A 17,204-nucleotide genomic window follows, 5' to 3' on the forward strand; every position below is an offset into this window, starting at 1 on the left:
TCCCTGATGTCTCAACGGGTTGAACCAACCATGAGAGGCGTGTAGGTTGAATTAACGATAATTCCCAGCAGTTCTCGATCTCTTGGCATCACCCTTTGGACAGGCCAGTAACCCAACGGAGTTTATGTTGACCATGAGTTGATCCATACCTTGAAAAGCATATTGTTTTTGCAGGACCGATCAACACGGCGGTATGTTTACTTCAGAGGGGTTCCAGTATATACGATGGAATGGTACAATGACCGGATCCATATAATAGTTCTACTTCGTGCTGTGACTCTCTTCCCACAATATTAGACTCATTAATTCACGTTGTCAATCTACTGAGCCACCTTCTGATGTCACTCGTATCCCCGCAAGAACGCATCCAAGGCGATCCATCAAGATGTTGAAATCTCTCTATATACTGGTCATCTCATTGACGCTAATCACCGTGTCTCAGGCGGTCCCTACGAAATCAACCGGTGAATCCTTCTGGAACAGCCTCAATAGGACTAGACCTTCTCCCGCCAGAAGAGGATGTTCGACCAATGCGGAGTGTCTACGAACCGGACAATCCCTCATCAAACCTCATCGGAGATCTCCAACTACCCGAGCGTTGGCTCCCCGTCAATCAGCTGGATTCCCAAGGTACGTACTGCACACCCACCGCGGAGACGAGCCTTCCTGAGCTAACTACATGATTGACATTCCTCGCTTCTCCTCAGAATGTACAACGCTATCAGAGTGACAAGTACTTCTGGACAAGAGTACGGCTGGGTTGAAAATTTTCAGACCACTAGTCTCCAATTTAGCAATGTGAGTGAATCGGTACCTCACCATCTCATAAACATAAATCTGAATCTGATTGCGTTCACGTAGGACCCGACTTTAGCGATGAGCATTAACTACGTCGAAAATGCCAATGCAGCGGATCCCCTAACTCTCACCATTTCCTCCGATCAGAGACCTAGCGGTTTCCCATATCTGGCTGCTCGTAAGTACAATAGATAAACCCGCTATGGCAACCCCGAAAACCTGCTCTGCCTACTCTAAGTCTTCAGGGGATAGTCGTGCTGACGTCTTTGGATTGCAATGCTCTAGAGCCTGCCGTCCCTGCTGATGAGTCTCAGAGTGATTTGAGATCAGGAAGTTTCAAGTGAGTCGTTTGCGACAAGAGTTTACATTGATGAATCGGGATATGCAATATTGACGGTCGACGCAGTTACGCGACATTAACAGCAGGGTCTATCAACCGTAAGTCCTACCTAAGAAATCGAGACCTCGCACAAACGATGACATCGTGCTGATGACTCAGTTTTTGACAGATCCCGCCGGTCCCCCGTACACAGGTCCAGAAGACACATACTATGATTCTGATGACTCCAACGAAACTAACTCTCAAGGCACGGAAACCGCTATCGTGAGTGGTGGATATGGATCCCAATTGAGTTCTGAGCTGGAGGCAGAGTTGGAATTGACAACCTTGATGTGCGGACAGTGGGTCGTCAATCCCGATACTCTGGAAATCACCGCTCAATGGATAAATGCAGATGGGTCGAAGCCTCCTACTGCCATTGTCGCGTACCTCAGAAATAGTAAGTCGAGCCTAATTTGACCGACGTTCTGGTTCCAGAGCGATTAGCGGACGTCGGATTGGTTGTTGATATTTCATCTCACGTTACTATAGACCTTCTGTTGCTCAGTGGTGATGGACCTATCTTCAAGTCTACGTACGGCCAATACGGAGAGATCATGGTGAGCAACTGTGTTCCTAATTTCCACCCACTTCAGATTCTATGTCTGACACCGACCTCCTTCTATCACCGTAGACTCTCCACTTCGACACTCTACCAGAGACTCCTTAAAGATAGACTACATTTTTGAGATTACAAATAATTGGCAGAGGTCTCAGGCGGTACAACGTCTCGATATGTTAGAGTAATATAATATCTCGTCTTTTCTCTTGACCATACGGACTTTGATTTCGGACAATTCACACTTGGGCTCTTAAAATTCTGGGTATTATGCATCGTGTGCATATGGCGGTAGTAGCCCAACGCGGTAACGATAATTGCGCAGCGGATAGACATACACCAAACCAAACCACCAAATAGTACATGTTGCATACGCAGATATGGTACTGGACATTCGTATGGAAGAACGCAATTACGGTCGATTTATACCTTGTTTCCTAAGATTCTCTTCCATCATCTACAATCACAATTAAACATGAGCATTCTCTTCTTTCGTAAAGTTTAGGCAGAAGAAAGATAGACATACCTCTTTGAACTGCGTGATGATCATACCCTCCTTCTTCTCCTTCTCCTCTTTCTGCAACTTCAGAATCGCCCTCTTCTCAGCTTCGTTGATGACCTGGTTTTCCTTTCTCATTCGCACAGCGTTCATACGTTGGTGTCTCGATCCAGACATGACGTATCCGGATTGTTCGAATTTCTCAATCTGGTCCGCCTCCATACCGATCTCTCCTCGTCGGGGGATACGTTGTCCTGATTCGGCATAGGCGGCCATGGCTTCTCCTTCTCCTGGTCTCATATGGGCGAAGCTGGGGGAGAGAAGTCAACATATGTTACGTATGCCATTTCGATTTCGCCGATTCAAGCTGAAACACTCACGCCGACCTGTCCATCCCTTTATCTCTACCCTCCATAGGCAACTGCGGTCCAATCTCCTCGTCACTATCCTCTTCAATCCTCTGAAAAACCTTCTCAGGTGACTTCTGCACATGACTCTCAACCTTATGTCTATCCCTCTCGCTGGGTATAAGCACAACTTCACCACCCTTTTCGACCCATTGATCTGCCAAGTCCTCCTGTGGTTCATCGACATCCACATCTTCGTCTCGGGCCTTTGATCTTCTTCTCTTCCTCCTCCTATCCTCTGATTCGGAAGCACTATCAGAATCGTACCTCTTCCTCCTCTCTCGCTCTTTCTCCTTTCGTCGTCGACGACGGCGGTCTTCCTCCTCTGAATCAGTCTCTGAGGAAGATTCGTCGGAGTATTTTCTGGATGATCGATGTTTCGATGATTTGTGTTTGCTGGATTTGGACCTGGTTTTATGTTTGGATGATTTCGATTTGGATTTGTTCTTTTTGCGTTCTGCTTCGAGTTCGCTGGATTGACGGGTTGGTCAGCAAAAGGCACTCGCTCTGATGGAGGCTGGAGGTATGAACACATGAATGGTGATGACATTGCATGTCATAGGGTGCGAGATGGTGATCAGACGGAGAGTACTTACTCTTCATCCTGATAAGGTCTTTTAGGCGAATCAGGCCAGATTGAGAACGGATTATTCTCACGTTCCTGTCGTCGTCTACAGCAATCAAAAATTATCAGCATCCTTGTGCACTTCCATCCGGTCCAGCATATGGGGTTCAACAATCTGACATCGAGGAGGAGTGCTTGATGAGACCAATGACTCACCTCTCAAAATCCATATTCCCAAACCTCTGATGCGCAGGAGGGTTCTGCCAATTAGGCCTCTGAGAATCTTGCATCCTAGGCACCCAAGGAGGAGGCATCCCTGGTCCTCCCCCTCCAGAAGGTGGTGGTCCAGAAGGTAAATCATTTCTTCTTCCATATCCATACGCCTCTCCACCACCACCACCGTTGTTGGGAGGAGGGGGTGCATTGGAATCGTAAGGTTTATAAGTTGGTGAAGCTCTTCTTGGCCTATCGTCTCGCTCTCTCTCTGGAGATCTTCTTCGACGATCACGTTCGTCTCGTCTTGAGTCGTAGGATCTGAATCCTTCTCCATCCCGATCTCGTACTCTATCTCTGTCTTCATCTCGGTCCCGTCTGTCATCTCTCGCCCTGTCCCTTCTATCGTCTCTGTCTCGTCTATCATCTCTATCCCTATCCCGTCTATCCTCCCTATCCCTCTCTCCCGACCCACGCTCGTCCCCATTCCTCTTCCTATCCATCAACTTCCTCCTCAACTCCTCTTCCCTACTCGAAGATCCTTCCCCATTTCCGTTGGTCGCAGGAGCAGGTGGTCGTGATGATCCACCGGGGACCAAACCCAGTCGCGATGGATGGACTGTTGCCATTTTACTGAACTATTCTTTTGAGTGATGCTGTAGTTGAAAGATGAGGGGGAAGGAAGTGGATGAAGAAAAGGTCAATCTGTGTATTTGTAGTTAGTGTAGTGAGTGGCAAGTTGAGTTGAGGAGTGTTACACGTGGATTTAATCATCATTTGTGGCATTATCACTTAGCAGCTCACATACTGCTCGCAGCCTATGGACCAAGTTACGCATTCATGCTAGACAAATCCGGACGGATACATCCAATGCATCGTAATAGAAATCGATTTATAAAGAACGTACTTCATAGCACAAGACATAAACACACATTAAATCATCAAGATCGTTACTTTTTTTCCACTTCAGCATCAAGCTCAAGAGAAACCCCCATTGATAGATAGCTTCCCAGCATCCCATCTATCCATCTACTTCATCTAGAAGTCCTGATCCCTTGCTGATCTATTCAACAGATCGTATGCGTATGTTATGTGTGTGTGTGTCCAATAGTAATGTATAATCCACAGAATGACCAAAAGAAAGAGAGCTAAGAGATTGTTTATCCGTGAGATCCGATTGAGGGTATATACAACAAAGATGATGATGATGGATTGGTTGAATCGTAAAGATCGTGATTGTCATGAGATTATGAATGGGGATCGCTGGGTTTAGTTGGTTCCTCTAACTGTACCCATAATTGAAGGTGCAGACTATCAAATATCCATTGCCGTCAGCTTATAGTTCATCTTCGAATTATCAAAGCTCATGAGGGAACAGCTGGACTTACAGTAGTCCATTCCCAGAACATGACACCGGCATTCCAACCCTTCGCCTGAGCTTGGGAAACACATTTGGCCAAAAGGGATGCATCGATGAATCCATTCGCAGCGGCACCTTCATCAAGAGGTTTACCAATCACGATCTTGTCGAGGGGTAATCCGGCGGAAGAGTTGATCTCGAAGACTGAGGTTGAGGGCCAATCGTTTCCTGAGTCGAAGAGGAGAGACTATGTTGGTTCAGATAATCAGTGAGAATCTCTAGGATGGAAATGGGACAAATGAGACATATGACTCACATAACAGTCCTCGTAAACTCCGCTACCTTGGTTGTAGAACTGGATGTTATAGAAATCAATTCCATCACCAGTCTGCTCGTGAATAGCCACATAGGCTTTATCCGAATAATCGTTGGCAGATGTGAACCAAGGTGCGACGGGTGCGTGAGAGATGATATATGGCGATGGTAGTAGTCTTCGCAATTCCTTTTGGAAAGTCACAATCCATGCGACAGCCTGGGCAGAGTTCATAGCGGGCATGTCTGAACACAGGTTCTCACATCAGCAAATGCCTTTAATCCCTATTCCAATCATCGAAGCCAAACCACACGGTGAAGATATCTCACCCTCATAATCAATATCCACACCATCCAATCCATAATCCTTTACCCACTTTGCCAAAGCCTGAGCAGTCTGAGTAGGATCCGCACCATTCGAAGTAGGTGCGTCGGTCGATCCGAAAGCTGAAACCATCAATGCGATCCCTGCATTATGATAATCCGTGATGACCTGTTGTCGGGTGGTCGAATCAAGTTGTTCCCAGAATTGAGCGTTGTCCACTGCCCCTCGGTCGGTCATCCAGAAAGCTAAGATGAAACGGTTGAAGTTGGATAGAACATCTACAGAAGGCATTTCGAATAACCAGTCTACGTTTCATAGGTCAGCTCAAACCCTCACTTTGTAATAAAGGGAGTTGTTATCGGCTCGAAAGGGACAACTCACAATCAGAGTAGATGACGTAATGAGGTGCAGAGCTGTACGAGCTTGAAGGAGAACCAGTGGTGTGGTTGCTGCCTTTGCTAGGTTTGGCTGAATAAGCAGAAGAGGATGCACTGGCTGTAGCTGAACCTTTTCCAGATTGACCCCAGGCGGCGGAAGAAGCTGTAGCTTGACCTGACCAATCGTCCCACGAATTGGTAGTGGTGGCGGTTGACCATTCATCGGTTGTTGAACTGACATCTCCTGATTGATCCCATGAAGGTGAAGCTAAGAAGCTCGGTGTAAGTCGATAAACCCCCAGGGAGAGGTGAAGGATAAACTCACTAGACGCCGCCCAATCAGCTGAAGATGATTTATGACCCTTCCCTTTCCCGTGACCACGACTGGAAGTAGCAGAAGCGGAAGCGGACGCAGTGGCCTGGGCCCATGTGTTCCAGTCTTCACTGGTGGAAGTAGCTTGATCCCAGGTGTTCCAATCTTCGGTTGTAGCGGTAGCCTGGGTACCCCATGAGTACCAATCATGCGTAGAAGCCGACGAAGCATCTCCATGACCTGCCCAGAGTTGTCCACCAATGATCGAAGTAGCAGAGGTCGAGGCACTGGAAGTGGTGGTAGGTGAAGCATCATCGTAGTCGTCGCTGATATGATATGTCAGCTGCGTTTCTGTCGCTTGCGAAGGTCCGGCAACTAACGAGTCGTCATCTTCACATTCCTCCTCTTCATCATCATCATCTCCCTCGTCGTCATCGTCACTGGGGGCCAAATCGCCACCGATAGCAGAAGTAGGAGCAGCGGTGACCACGGAAGCAGCAGAAGTAGGTGTAGCAGTGACGACGGCAGTAGCAGATGAGTAGTATTCACTGTTCAACATCGTATCAGCGTATGATCCGGTAAAGCCTACCAGCGGATCCGATCAATGTACTCACTCCCAAGCACCATCATCTTCATCATCGCAATATTCTTCTCCCTCATCTTCGTCGTCTTCCTGATCATCTTGTTCATCCTCATCTTCACATTCCTCATCCTCATTGGCATCAGCCGTAGCAGTAGCAGTGGGCTCAACAGCGAGATTGGCATTTGTTATCGAAGCTGTGCTTGCCGAAGCTGACGATTCTGATGCGGTAGGAGTGACCGTTATGGAAGAAGTGAAAGGTGGTGAAGAAGTTGCTGATTCGTTGGCATCGTCGTTTTGCTCTACTGACCATGTCCATACGCATCCGGTGGTGTATAGTCCGTCACTACATCATGTACTCTGATTAGCAAATAGGATCACCAAAGTAGTGTAGATGCGAGAGATGAAGCAAGGGGTGACGATCAAACGCCAAAGGGGTAGGTACAGTCTGTGTGCGTTACAGCGTACTAGTATCCTTGTGTCAGAAGTGAAGGGGATAAAACGTCAAACAACTCACGAGCAGATGATATCAGTCCCAGTACAGTTGGTCACAAAATTCCACTGATCATTATAACACCCTACATGAAGTTGCCACCTATCAGCTACACTGCTAAGAACATGTGATGAAGGTATGAGACTCTGGACTTACGCTGTAATACCGATCCAACACATTTCCAAGCACCCAATTCACATTCGTCTCTCTTCTGTTCACTCGACTGTACAGGCGTGCTAAGCTCCGTAGAAGTAGCAGCAGCCCTAGCATGATGTCTCCTATGTGCACCTACACCGAATCTGTTATGTGGTCCAGCCGCATCGACAGAGGTGATTATTGTCGATAGCACCAAAAGCGCGTAGGTCGTGAGTGTCGTGGTAGATGATTTCATTATTATCGTTCTCGTCTAGTGTATGTCGTTAAAGGGGATAGATGGGATCCGATGGATGTGATATACGATATTGTAGGATGAGTTATATCGATTATACCTTGATTGCGATGGTGATTTTGATTTCGTTCGTTTCGTTTTGTCTTACCTTTGCGATTGAGATGTATTGAATTGTCGTTTTATCTTAGCCTGCCAAGATACGTTATATCAATATATCCAATCTTTTGCAAAAGATGGAGGAGAAGATGGGGACAAGAAATCAATTCTTGGAATAAGAGCGTATATGAATAGAATGCGAGAGAAAGAACGAGAGTTGAAGGATATTCTACTTTTCACTATAAGGAATAGCACCAGCACGTCCCCCACTTTACGATGAATTATAAAATGATCTAAACGAGAGAGGTACAGAGTGAATTGATGTGAATGGCTTCAGGAGGAGATCTGAACAATGGCACTATAGCTACAACATGAATGATCGTCATACTGTACACCCACACAGGGTGACCCCTTAGCAAATAATCTTTTTGTGCTTAAATCTTAGCACCATCACCATCAGCGGGAATTGACCTGCGGAGTCTCCTGCCAGTATCACATGATTCAATTGATTCTCCTAGCCTACATACACATGCAGCTATACAACTCCACAGCTGGTACTCGAGTCAAGTGCGTCTATGAATGTATAAATGTGCCAAACGGTGAAAAAGTGAAATTCTAAAAATGAACTGATAACGTCCCTGTCGATCATTCAACGTTAAAAAGGTGAAGAAGAAAAGCTAGTCGCGTCGCGTCATCTCCTTTTGTCATCACCTTCGCTTGGGATTCCTCGCGACTCGCACCACAAGACGCGTCCAACGCCTCGTCGCTTCGTCTGTTCCTTGGCTTGCATGCAGAATTCACATTCACAGTCACATTCACATACCTGAGCAACATTACAGGACTCTCATGTCCCATCTGCACGTCATGCTTATAAGCTCAAAGAATGTTCGGGAGCAGTTTGAAGGGAACTGAGGGACTCCGGGCTAAGGGCGTACGAGTATGACGAGTTTGAAGGGATGGGCTAAAAATACATCACACTACAATACCGCAGACCCTCACTTCTTTCATTGTTAGTGAAACATTGATGGTGCATCTCCCTCGCCGTGTTGTTGTTGATTTGATTCAACAGTCCGTGTACTTTACACACCACAACACACTTCACTGCCGCTATGAGCCGCTAATCTCGCATCTAATCCTTCGATCGTCTAGATTCCAACAAAGCGCCCTGCATACTTTTACTAGCTCGTATCGCCCTGCTTCCTCAGCGAAACCAATGAGCCAAACGCGTCATGAACGAGGAACATTGCCTGTTCCAGCGGAACAAATTATCTCTTCCATCCATGCAAGTATGTATAGAATGATATGATATAAGTTCCGAGCGGAAACCCTAATCCTATGCGAGAGGAGTACAGCCCAGTACCCATAGAGGAAGAAACCCGAAATCGAGCGATATATACAGTATGAGAATCCAAGAACAGAAGAAAAGGGAAATTAGGCTACAGATGTGAGGGACTATCAATGTATATGGAAACAGTGAGTGCGTCAAGTATGAAAAAAGTAGGAATTCCCTCAGGATCGTCCGAAAATAGATCAAACAATGTCCAGTCAAGAGTATAGCAGGAAAAGCAGTGTTATTGAGGGATTAATCTCCAGGTCTAAAGACACATTCAACAGATCAGTCGGCCACCCCGTGTCCCGGTCCCAGTAGGAATAGGCAGTGGAAACACACTCACAACCACATATTCACCCTCGTTCGGGAATCTACTTTGGAACTGCGCAAAACTACCAATCAAGTAGAATAGTGCTATCCCACGAGATAATTCAGAATGATCGATTAGCTTCACCTCGGTATTTATGACGATGTTACTTACCGAACTTCACATCATATATGATGACAGCGCTGGTCTGCGTATTATCGGTATTGATCCATCTCGCTGCGATATTCTGATTGGCAGTGTTGTACACGAACTGAGATCGGGACGAAGGATTCCATCAACCCCGATCGGCTCAGAACCAAGACTTCAAGCTTACCAAGGAAGTTTCCGTTCCTGTCGCTCGGTTGAATCTATTGTTCGAAGCTGAAGCGACAGCAGGACCGACGGGGACTACGTCATTGATTTATGTCAGCCTGCGCTGCTTGAGTCGAGTAGGTTAGGGTCGACTGAACTTGCTAACGGTGTTGGCGGCGGTCATGAATGTATATCTGCCCAACGGACATATCAGCCCCTTCCATCTCTTCTGATCGATACAATCGATGGATCTGGTCTCAACTCACGAGTAATCGGTGGTAAGCATATTCATCGCGCTCGTACCGCCCCCATACACTATCCATCATAAAACCTCATCAGCTCGATTCGTTTTGATACGATCGGACAGACCCACCTGAAGCGAGATAAGGGAATCCCGAAGGTCTCTGCGAAGCTGCCAATGTGAATGTGACTGGTATATTACCGTTAGGAGTGAATGAGACAGACATGGCGTTGGCTACGTTCTGTGTAATGGGGTCGATAGACCAATCAACTCAGGTCAACCACCGCAATTACCACTGGAAGTGGTAATGTCAATGATTCGCTCACCGTGGTCATCCCATACCCTCCATAAGTGGTATTGACCGCTCCCGAGACGTATCCTATGGGAGATCCATTCTGGAGGACCTGGATTATACCTGATATCCTGTTAAGATATCACATCGTCAATGACTTTGCTCGCTCTCAACCAATACCAAGCAGATCCAAGCAAGCCAATCCTAGCCGGACATCATCATCCACCGGGGGATCATAACATCAGTGGTATAAAAGATTCTCCATCTCCAGTCTTCTTTGATCCGAGTTACTTATCCTCCCATTCTCATCCAAATGGATCCACCACTCACACATTAACACCAGCCGATTGTCTAGGCTTCAACTCCCCCCTCCTAGTCTTACTAACAGGCTTCAGTGGTGGCAGTCCTTTCCTAAAGCACTCAGCGTTGGTAGAGCACTGAGGGAATTTGTGGTGGTTGAATTCGGCCGGGTTGATGGGCAGGGACCATCGTTCGGAGGTGGAAGGATCTGAGAAAGACGGGAAGGAGAGTACGAGGGAGAGGGATGAGAGAAGGAGGATCGTGAGGATGGGAAGGGTGGGTATCATTTTTTGAAACTGAAACGAGGAAGCTACGGATGATAGGGGTAGGGAGCGTGGATTCCAAATGAGTGAATAGTTTAAAATCACTTATATCTTAGTGAACACAAGAACACGATACAAGAAGGGTACTGAAGTTGATTCCAGTAAATGTCCAAGCTGAAGGAAGAAGGGGTGACAAGTCGTCTACCCCCTCGGAGAAGTAGGTCGGGACTGTGATTCACGGTAGATGTAACAAATGTACAGTATTATACAACACATTCTCAAACTGGACTCATCGCGCCTCGTCCACTGCATTTCGTAGCGCACATCATCATCTGTACGCGATAGGAGGGATGATCCGACACGACACCCTCGCTGTGCACATGTGTCAGACTGATAACATCAAAAGAGAGACATCCCAAGGCCAAGGCTTGGCTTGTTCGTGGTTCATCGCCGCTCAGACCATACCTACCTTCCTGAAATACACTGCACGACTCTACGATGGTGGGATCGAACATCGACGGGTATAGATGGAAATTAGTGATGCGGAGATGTATGTGCATGGGCAGACTCGTCACACTGCGGCATTGGCATTAGCACTACCCGCTTTCTTTTGGCGATTGACGAACATAAATCATATGATACGTACAGCCGTATCAACCAGTCATATCGTCTCTTGGTGAGACATTCTACTTGTGATCCGTCATAATGTACTGCACAATCTTTGTTGGAATCTGAATCTGAATTAAAAGTCTCAAAGTCAAGGTTAATTTAGCGTGTGGCTTGGCTCGGGTCGGTCAAGCACTACAGTAGAGTGATTCCCATGACCACGAACTCGCGGTATACCAATCCAGACTGAGTCGCGAGTTTCTATCAAGCGGAATCTCGATCGTGCCGATCATCAGTACTCGTTCTGCCGAAAGATAAACCTATTGACGTTTGTATTCGAAACAACCCATTCAGCGGGTGTTGAAAGGTAAGATGGTCAACTTAGTCACCCTTCTTCAAAGCGAGGCCGAACATTCCCACATCTAAACCTTAGAGTGATTGACAAATCAGCACCCAAAACCCGCTGCCGTTTGAACCTGATAGTATTCATGCACTCTGAACCTCCGTTTGTCCAACCGTTGTGAGTCGAAACCCAAGCTTGCGTGGAAAGCAATCGAGCTTTTGAAGAGTATGATATAATGTGATCCCATCATTCATTCTTCAATCCCCGTGTTATCACACGAAAAGATACGGACTTGACATATGTTTTCATCTCATGTATGTATATGCAGGGAGCAAGTGACATTATATGCTAGTTTATCGTATCATGAATTATAATTTGGTTATGGGTTATATATGCAGGGTACAGTTACAGGTAACACAGATAAAGACACGTACAGTCGTACAGATGATGATGATAATCAAGACATTATGCGTTGTTTGTTAACATGAACGATAAGAGTCGAAGCCAGAGCCTACCAGACACCTACTCCAGGTCCAACACTGACAGGTCTAGCTTTTCTCCCTCCTTTCTTACCCTGTCTCCTCAGGGCGTTCAGGTCGAAACTCTGAGATCTATCGCACTCCGTTGCTAGTCTGATTGAAGCTTCCAGGGCACGATGGATCTTCAGTGAGGTATGTGATGTGGGAGGGAGTTTGGTTGATAATTCTAAGATGATCAGTATGGTATCAGCATGGTGTCACCCGTATGTGGACTAGTCGTATTGAGGCAGGGACTCACCTTGGAATAGCAATTTGTATCGCGAAGCTCTTTGGATAGGGACGATAATCTACCATCACACCAAATCATATCAGCTCAAATGTCTCCTCCATTATCGATCATACCATAATTCCATTTCACGAATGACTGATGTGAGAGGACGTGGTAAAGTCAAAGGCAATAAAGTGGTAGAGTGGTGAGATGATAGGATGAGAGAGAGACAACCCACAATATCAGCAAACTTCAATCTATCTTCCTCTCCCTCCCCTTCACCCTCCGTCTCCGTCCCGCTCTCCATCTCCAAACCACCTTCCGAAATCCTTCTTCTCCCCCTCTTAGCATTATTCAACTTCTGCCCCTCCAGGATTTTATTCACCTCATCACCAATCCCACAATATACCAGCTCTCCGATCCTTTTCGACCACTCTGTGATTTCCCTAGTTATATCCTCTTCCATCGATACGAACGCGTCGGCGACTCCGTAAGGCGATGGATCATGTTCGAACCTCTCTGATAATTTCAGACTCAACGAGTATAGCTTGGGCAAATGCAACAACAAGATGTCGAGCGGTGAGGTGGGAAGTGGTATGATGTTTGATGTAGGAGAAGTAGGTCGGGAAGGTGCAGGCGTATTGGGATTAGAATTGGAAGTGGATGTTCGTGATCGCCGTAATCTTGATGCCTTGATATGGCCAGATCCTGATCTGGAATGACCGGCTGATGAGGAAAGTCTAGGTGAGGCCGAGAGCTCGTCGGTGGTAGGTGATGAAGGTAAGATGGGGACGGGCGGTACGTCTTTCTTAACCTGAGCAGCGAGTTGGACAGCCTAAATCATCATATGTCAAATCAGCAATATCCCTTGTCTTTGAGCTGAAACCATGTCGCGCCCATCTATTGCAAGCGATGGTGTACAACGTGAACATCCACAAGGCAGAGAACAGTGACAGTGAGAAGAAGAAACAAGTCACTCACAGCAACCCCCTTAGCCAACAGTCTCCCATACCTCCTCTCCCCCTGAACCAATTCCCTAGTCACGAACCAAGCCCTGATATTCTCCTGTCTAGCCTGCTTCTCCATTAAATCCTTGGACGGAGTCCTATACATCGGCGGAGTCTGTTCGTTATTTCTCAGTGCAGCTCCTCCCGCTCGGGTTATCCTGACCCTCCCATCCGATTCAAGTTTGACCAATTCCTCGACGGTAGCCTGGAACGCTAGATCATCTTTGATCTCCACTAGGGACTGTCGATATCGCCTTTTGGCATCGTACGATTGATATTCCACATCTTCATGTAATGACGTTCTGTGTAATGTTACCTCTCTATCGAAGATGCTGTCGGAGGACGATCCGAGCAGAGTGGTCGTTTTGAGATCTCGGAAATAGTCGTTGACTATTGCTGATAGTGGGGGGGTGTATGGTCCGAGAGGTGTTTTCCACGTGCCTGTCGAAGGGGGTGCAGACAGCTTACGGAACGATCGAACGGGCGTAGTCAAGCTCGATGGCCCAGCTTCAGCGTTGGTATCAAGACCGAAGTCGTTGGGAACAGGGGGTAAGTTGCCAGATTTGACTGGGTGCACCTCAGGCGAAGGTAAGGGGTTCTTGAGCGGAGGAGTCGGTGATAAGGGCGGGATGACAGGAGGTGTATCGCTGCGAATAGGTAACGGCACAGATTGAGCTCTGGGCGGAGGGATGGTAGATGTCCTCTTTTTACCTTTAGATCGCTTTGAGTTCGAGCTAATGGAAGAGGGGGTAGACGGTCGATCGAGGTCTTTGGAAGAGACAGGTTTCAATGCTGCCAGGAAGTCGGGGTTCTCTTTACCTATCGATGTGAGATCTAGCGAACCCTTTGATCTCCTCATTCTTGTCGACATGAGCTTTTCGAGATTGTTGGTGGTCATCTTGGTGGGTGATTCCGATGAAGTTCCATACCATTCATCCTTCTTAACTTGCGGTACAGGTGGGATGGCATCTTTCAGGTTCTCAAACGAAGATTTACTCTTCTTCACTTTAACGACTGATCCGCTAGTGCTTAATCGTCTCCATAATCTACTCAAACTGCTGGATCGAGCTGGCATGGAAGGTCGTTTGGGAGAATCTTGAGTAGCTTCCCCGGTCTCAGTGGTGGTCGTGGCATTGGAGTGAAAAGAGACGAGCTTCTTGGGTGAATTCGAGGTAGTCGACGATCGCAGAATAGGAGAGAGAGGTGGTCGAGCGTTCTTTTTCAATGGAGAGGCCAAACGGGGAGGCGGAGGAGCAGGTCGGGAAGTTTGGAATTTCTTCGAGGATGATCGAGGGCCATTTTCATCCTCATAGCCATCTTCAGAAAACGATAGAGGCCAATCGCCTCTTTGCCTCTCATTCTCGAATGCCCTTCTAACAGCTCCAGAGGAATTTTCGAAATCGGCCAACAACTCGGCTACACCTTCCCTCGATGTCGGTGATTCTCTTGCAATTCCGCTAACCGTTAAACTGTTGACCTCGAGAGCTCGGGCAGGAATGACAACAGCAGTGGTAGCAGTGACAACTTCGCCCACACTGTATACTGAATTGGTGTTGATGGACATTGCTCCCAGACTACTTGATCGTAATCTGGTTAGAGGGGGTCTGACAGGTCTTGTATAAACATCTTGATGCGGCTGACTGGAGTCTTCAGGCGCGATAGGTTGAGCCTCGAAAGCAACGGACTTTTTCCTAATCGATGAAGTGGGCGATATGAGCGTTTCGCTTCTGTTGGTCTTCAGCTCGAGGTTTGAGGTCGAGACTCGGAGACTTCGTGGTTGTCGAGCCGTAACGTCGCTTCCGGAAGAGACCGTAGGGGTGTAATTGCCTGTTGGAGCGGGTTTATGGAAAGTAGGGGATGAATCCGTTGATATAGTCGAATATGAATTACCGTTCTCCGTCTGCGTCTCACCGCTCGACGATGAGATATCTCGTTTGATCTTTTGCTGGAAATACCCTTCCCTCTTGGACAAAGTGATATTCCCATCATCACCTTCCTTGAACGAAAATGTCGAAGATCTCGATAGAGGTGGTCGGGGTTCTCCAATCCTCTCCCATAACCTATCTTCTCCCTGTCCAGGTATGATCACGGCATTGTTGGGCGTTTCGAGCGTCCCAGACTCGTCGGTGGAAGGGGTCATGCCTGATGATGCATTCGTGGAGCAGGATGGATTACGATTCAATGGCCAATTGAGATGCGATGGCGGTGCTGCTCCCTCTGGCAAGGGGAGACTGGAGGATGGATGTAGAGGTGCGCTTAGGACCGTATATATCTGAGCGGAGGTGTTGTACGTCGAGACAGCTCGAGGATCGTAGTGACCTCGGTCGGATGAGGTAGACGGACGTTCCGCCATTTCCACTTGATCATACACCACAGATACCGGACGTCGTTTAGTCAATTTACGAGGAGAAGTAGGACCATTGATCACCCGACGCTGCGGCTGGGGCTCATCGCTACTGGTGATAAGGGGGTATGATGAGTCTCCACTTCCGTAAGAAGGCGCTGAAGAAGTGATAGACATTGAGGTGGTCAATGGTGGTCTTGATGAAGAAGGCGGGAAGATACTTTCCGTCTGAGCTGTCACTAAAGCCCTTGTCGATGCTGAATTGGGGGTATCGGGTTCAAAAGAGATGAGAGGTTGACTTGGCTGGGGATAAGGGTATCGAGAGGAAGATGCTGATAACGAAGGGGATTCTGTGAAGTCGGGGGTGGCAACATTTTCCAAGAGGAAAGGTGGTGTAGGATGGGGAAGTGGGGTTATAGGTATTTTGGCATGTAGTGGAATGGAATAGTTGACGGGTGAGACTGGGGAAGCAGGGGCTGGACTCTGTAAAGAGCTGAAGTAGGCGATCTATCAGCGTCATGGATGTAGACAGGAAAGCGAAGACACAACTTACTTGACTTTCAAGCTCTCCGAAGAATTTTTCTTCCCCTTCCCTTTCCCTTTCACATCTCCCTCATCCTCCGACCCAGATATCATCCCATCTTGACTCCCTCTAGACTTTCCCTTGAAGCTTCTCATCCTACCGAAGCTCCAACCCGCGCTTCCCTGCGCGAAGGAAGTTGGGGGATACTTCATCTCGGCACTATCTCTCCTCTTCTTCCCCTTGACGCTTTCCCCTTTTGTAGGTGATGAAGACGGTCCATGATCAAAAGGAGATGTCGACGAAGAGGGAAGTGGAAGTGGTGGTACCAGAGTGGAAAGATCGATGGGAGAAGGAGCTGAAGATCCCTGTTGAGAAAGACTGGTTGATGATCTACGTTTGACTAGACGCATGACCCTTTGACCTCTTGGGTGTCAGATGTCAATACGAGCAGCAAACAGATTTATGTGGATCTTTCCCAATACTTCCTCACGTGGTCTCGGAGCAAGTTGATGATGTAGTTTGTGGAGAAGAAGGAGAAAACAAAGTAGACAATGGATGGTCGAAAGTCGAGTAGGCGAGGTGCGACGGATACTACTCAGTTCAATCTTGATCTTCTGTGAAGCCAGCTCGGTCACTCGGCTGCGGTAGTTGAATGCGTTCGAGTTGGTCAAGGTGATTTGATATCGATGAGATGGTCGACCTCACGATCGGTAGTTTGATTTGTTTTATACAGAGTAAACTCAAAAAGTGACTGATATGCGTAATCTGATGTGATCTGCCAAGAATATCAAAAGAAACATAAAGGTCAGCTATCAATGTTCCGTCCATGTACAATGAGCACCATCGCGATCGCGATCACTACCATCGCCTAGCCCACTGAAAGACTTGTACTCACGAATGATTATTTGCCTTCCTTCTCAACTCG

General features: G+C 47.3%; 5 protein-coding genes across 5 annotated transcripts; 1 reads left to right on the forward strand and 4 right to left on the reverse strand.

The window, feature by feature from the left end:
* Positions 1–385: 385 nt before the first annotated feature.
* Positions 386–1,847, forward strand: I302_108792 (uncharacterized protein; the record flags this gene model as incomplete). Its single annotated transcript, XM_019194518.1, has 8 exons — positions 386–630; positions 708–798; positions 862–976; positions 1,084–1,138; positions 1,205–1,236; positions 1,308–1,577; positions 1,670–1,737; positions 1,812–1,847. 8 exons carry the CDS (start codon positions 386–388, stop codon positions 1,845–1,847), a joined length of 912 nt encoding a protein of 303 aa, XP_019043354.1.
* A 301-nt stretch (positions 1,848–2,148) lies between these two features.
* I302_108793 (uncharacterized protein) lies at positions 2,149–4,049 on the reverse strand (the record flags this gene model as incomplete). The annotated part of the gene is made up of 5 exons (XM_019194519.2): positions 2,149–2,193; positions 2,263–2,545; positions 2,616–3,113; positions 3,239–3,313; positions 3,424–4,049. 5 exons carry the CDS (start codon positions 4,047–4,049, stop codon positions 2,149–2,151), a joined length of 1,527 nt encoding a protein of 508 aa, XP_019043355.2.
* A 640-nt stretch (positions 4,050–4,689) lies between these two features.
* I302_108794 (uncharacterized protein) lies at positions 4,690–7,571 on the reverse strand (the record flags this gene model as incomplete). The annotated part of the gene is made up of 10 exons (XM_019194520.2): positions 4,690–4,731; positions 4,809–5,027; positions 5,097–5,338; positions 5,423–5,722; positions 5,799–6,062; positions 6,120–6,433; positions 6,488–6,655; positions 6,722–7,033; positions 7,205–7,265; positions 7,337–7,571. The coding sequence occupies 10 exons, from the start codon at positions 7,569–7,571 to the stop codon at positions 4,690–4,692; spliced, it is 2,157 nt and encodes a 718-aa protein (XP_019043356.2).
* Positions 7,572–9,235: 1,664 nt separating this feature from the next.
* Positions 9,236–10,733, reverse strand: I302_108795 (uncharacterized protein; the record flags this gene model as incomplete). The annotated part of the gene is made up of 9 exons (XM_065870730.1): positions 9,236–9,259; positions 9,338–9,408; positions 9,476–9,572; positions 9,636–9,709; positions 9,776–9,807; positions 9,880–9,928; positions 9,987–10,095; positions 10,181–10,277; positions 10,477–10,733. The coding sequence occupies 9 exons, from the start codon at positions 10,731–10,733 to the stop codon at positions 9,236–9,238; spliced, it is 810 nt and encodes a 269-aa protein (XP_065726802.1).
* Positions 10,734–12,169: 1,436 nt separating this feature from the next.
* I302_108796 (uncharacterized protein) lies at positions 12,170–16,689 on the reverse strand (the record flags this gene model as incomplete). The annotated part of the gene is made up of 5 exons (XM_019194522.1): positions 12,170–12,363; positions 12,436–12,484; positions 12,644–13,240; positions 13,387–16,249; positions 16,310–16,689. The coding sequence occupies 5 exons, from the start codon at positions 16,687–16,689 to the stop codon at positions 12,170–12,172; spliced, it is 4,083 nt and encodes a 1,360-aa protein (XP_019043358.1).
* Positions 16,690–17,204: the final 515 nt, after the last annotated feature.

The sequence above is a fragment of the Kwoniella bestiolae genome, chromosome 8 (genome assembly GCF_000512585.2).
Source record: "Kwoniella bestiolae CBS 10118 chromosome 8, complete sequence".
NCBI lineage: Eukaryota > Fungi > Basidiomycota > Tremellomycetes > Tremellales > Cryptococcaceae > Kwoniella > Kwoniella bestiolae.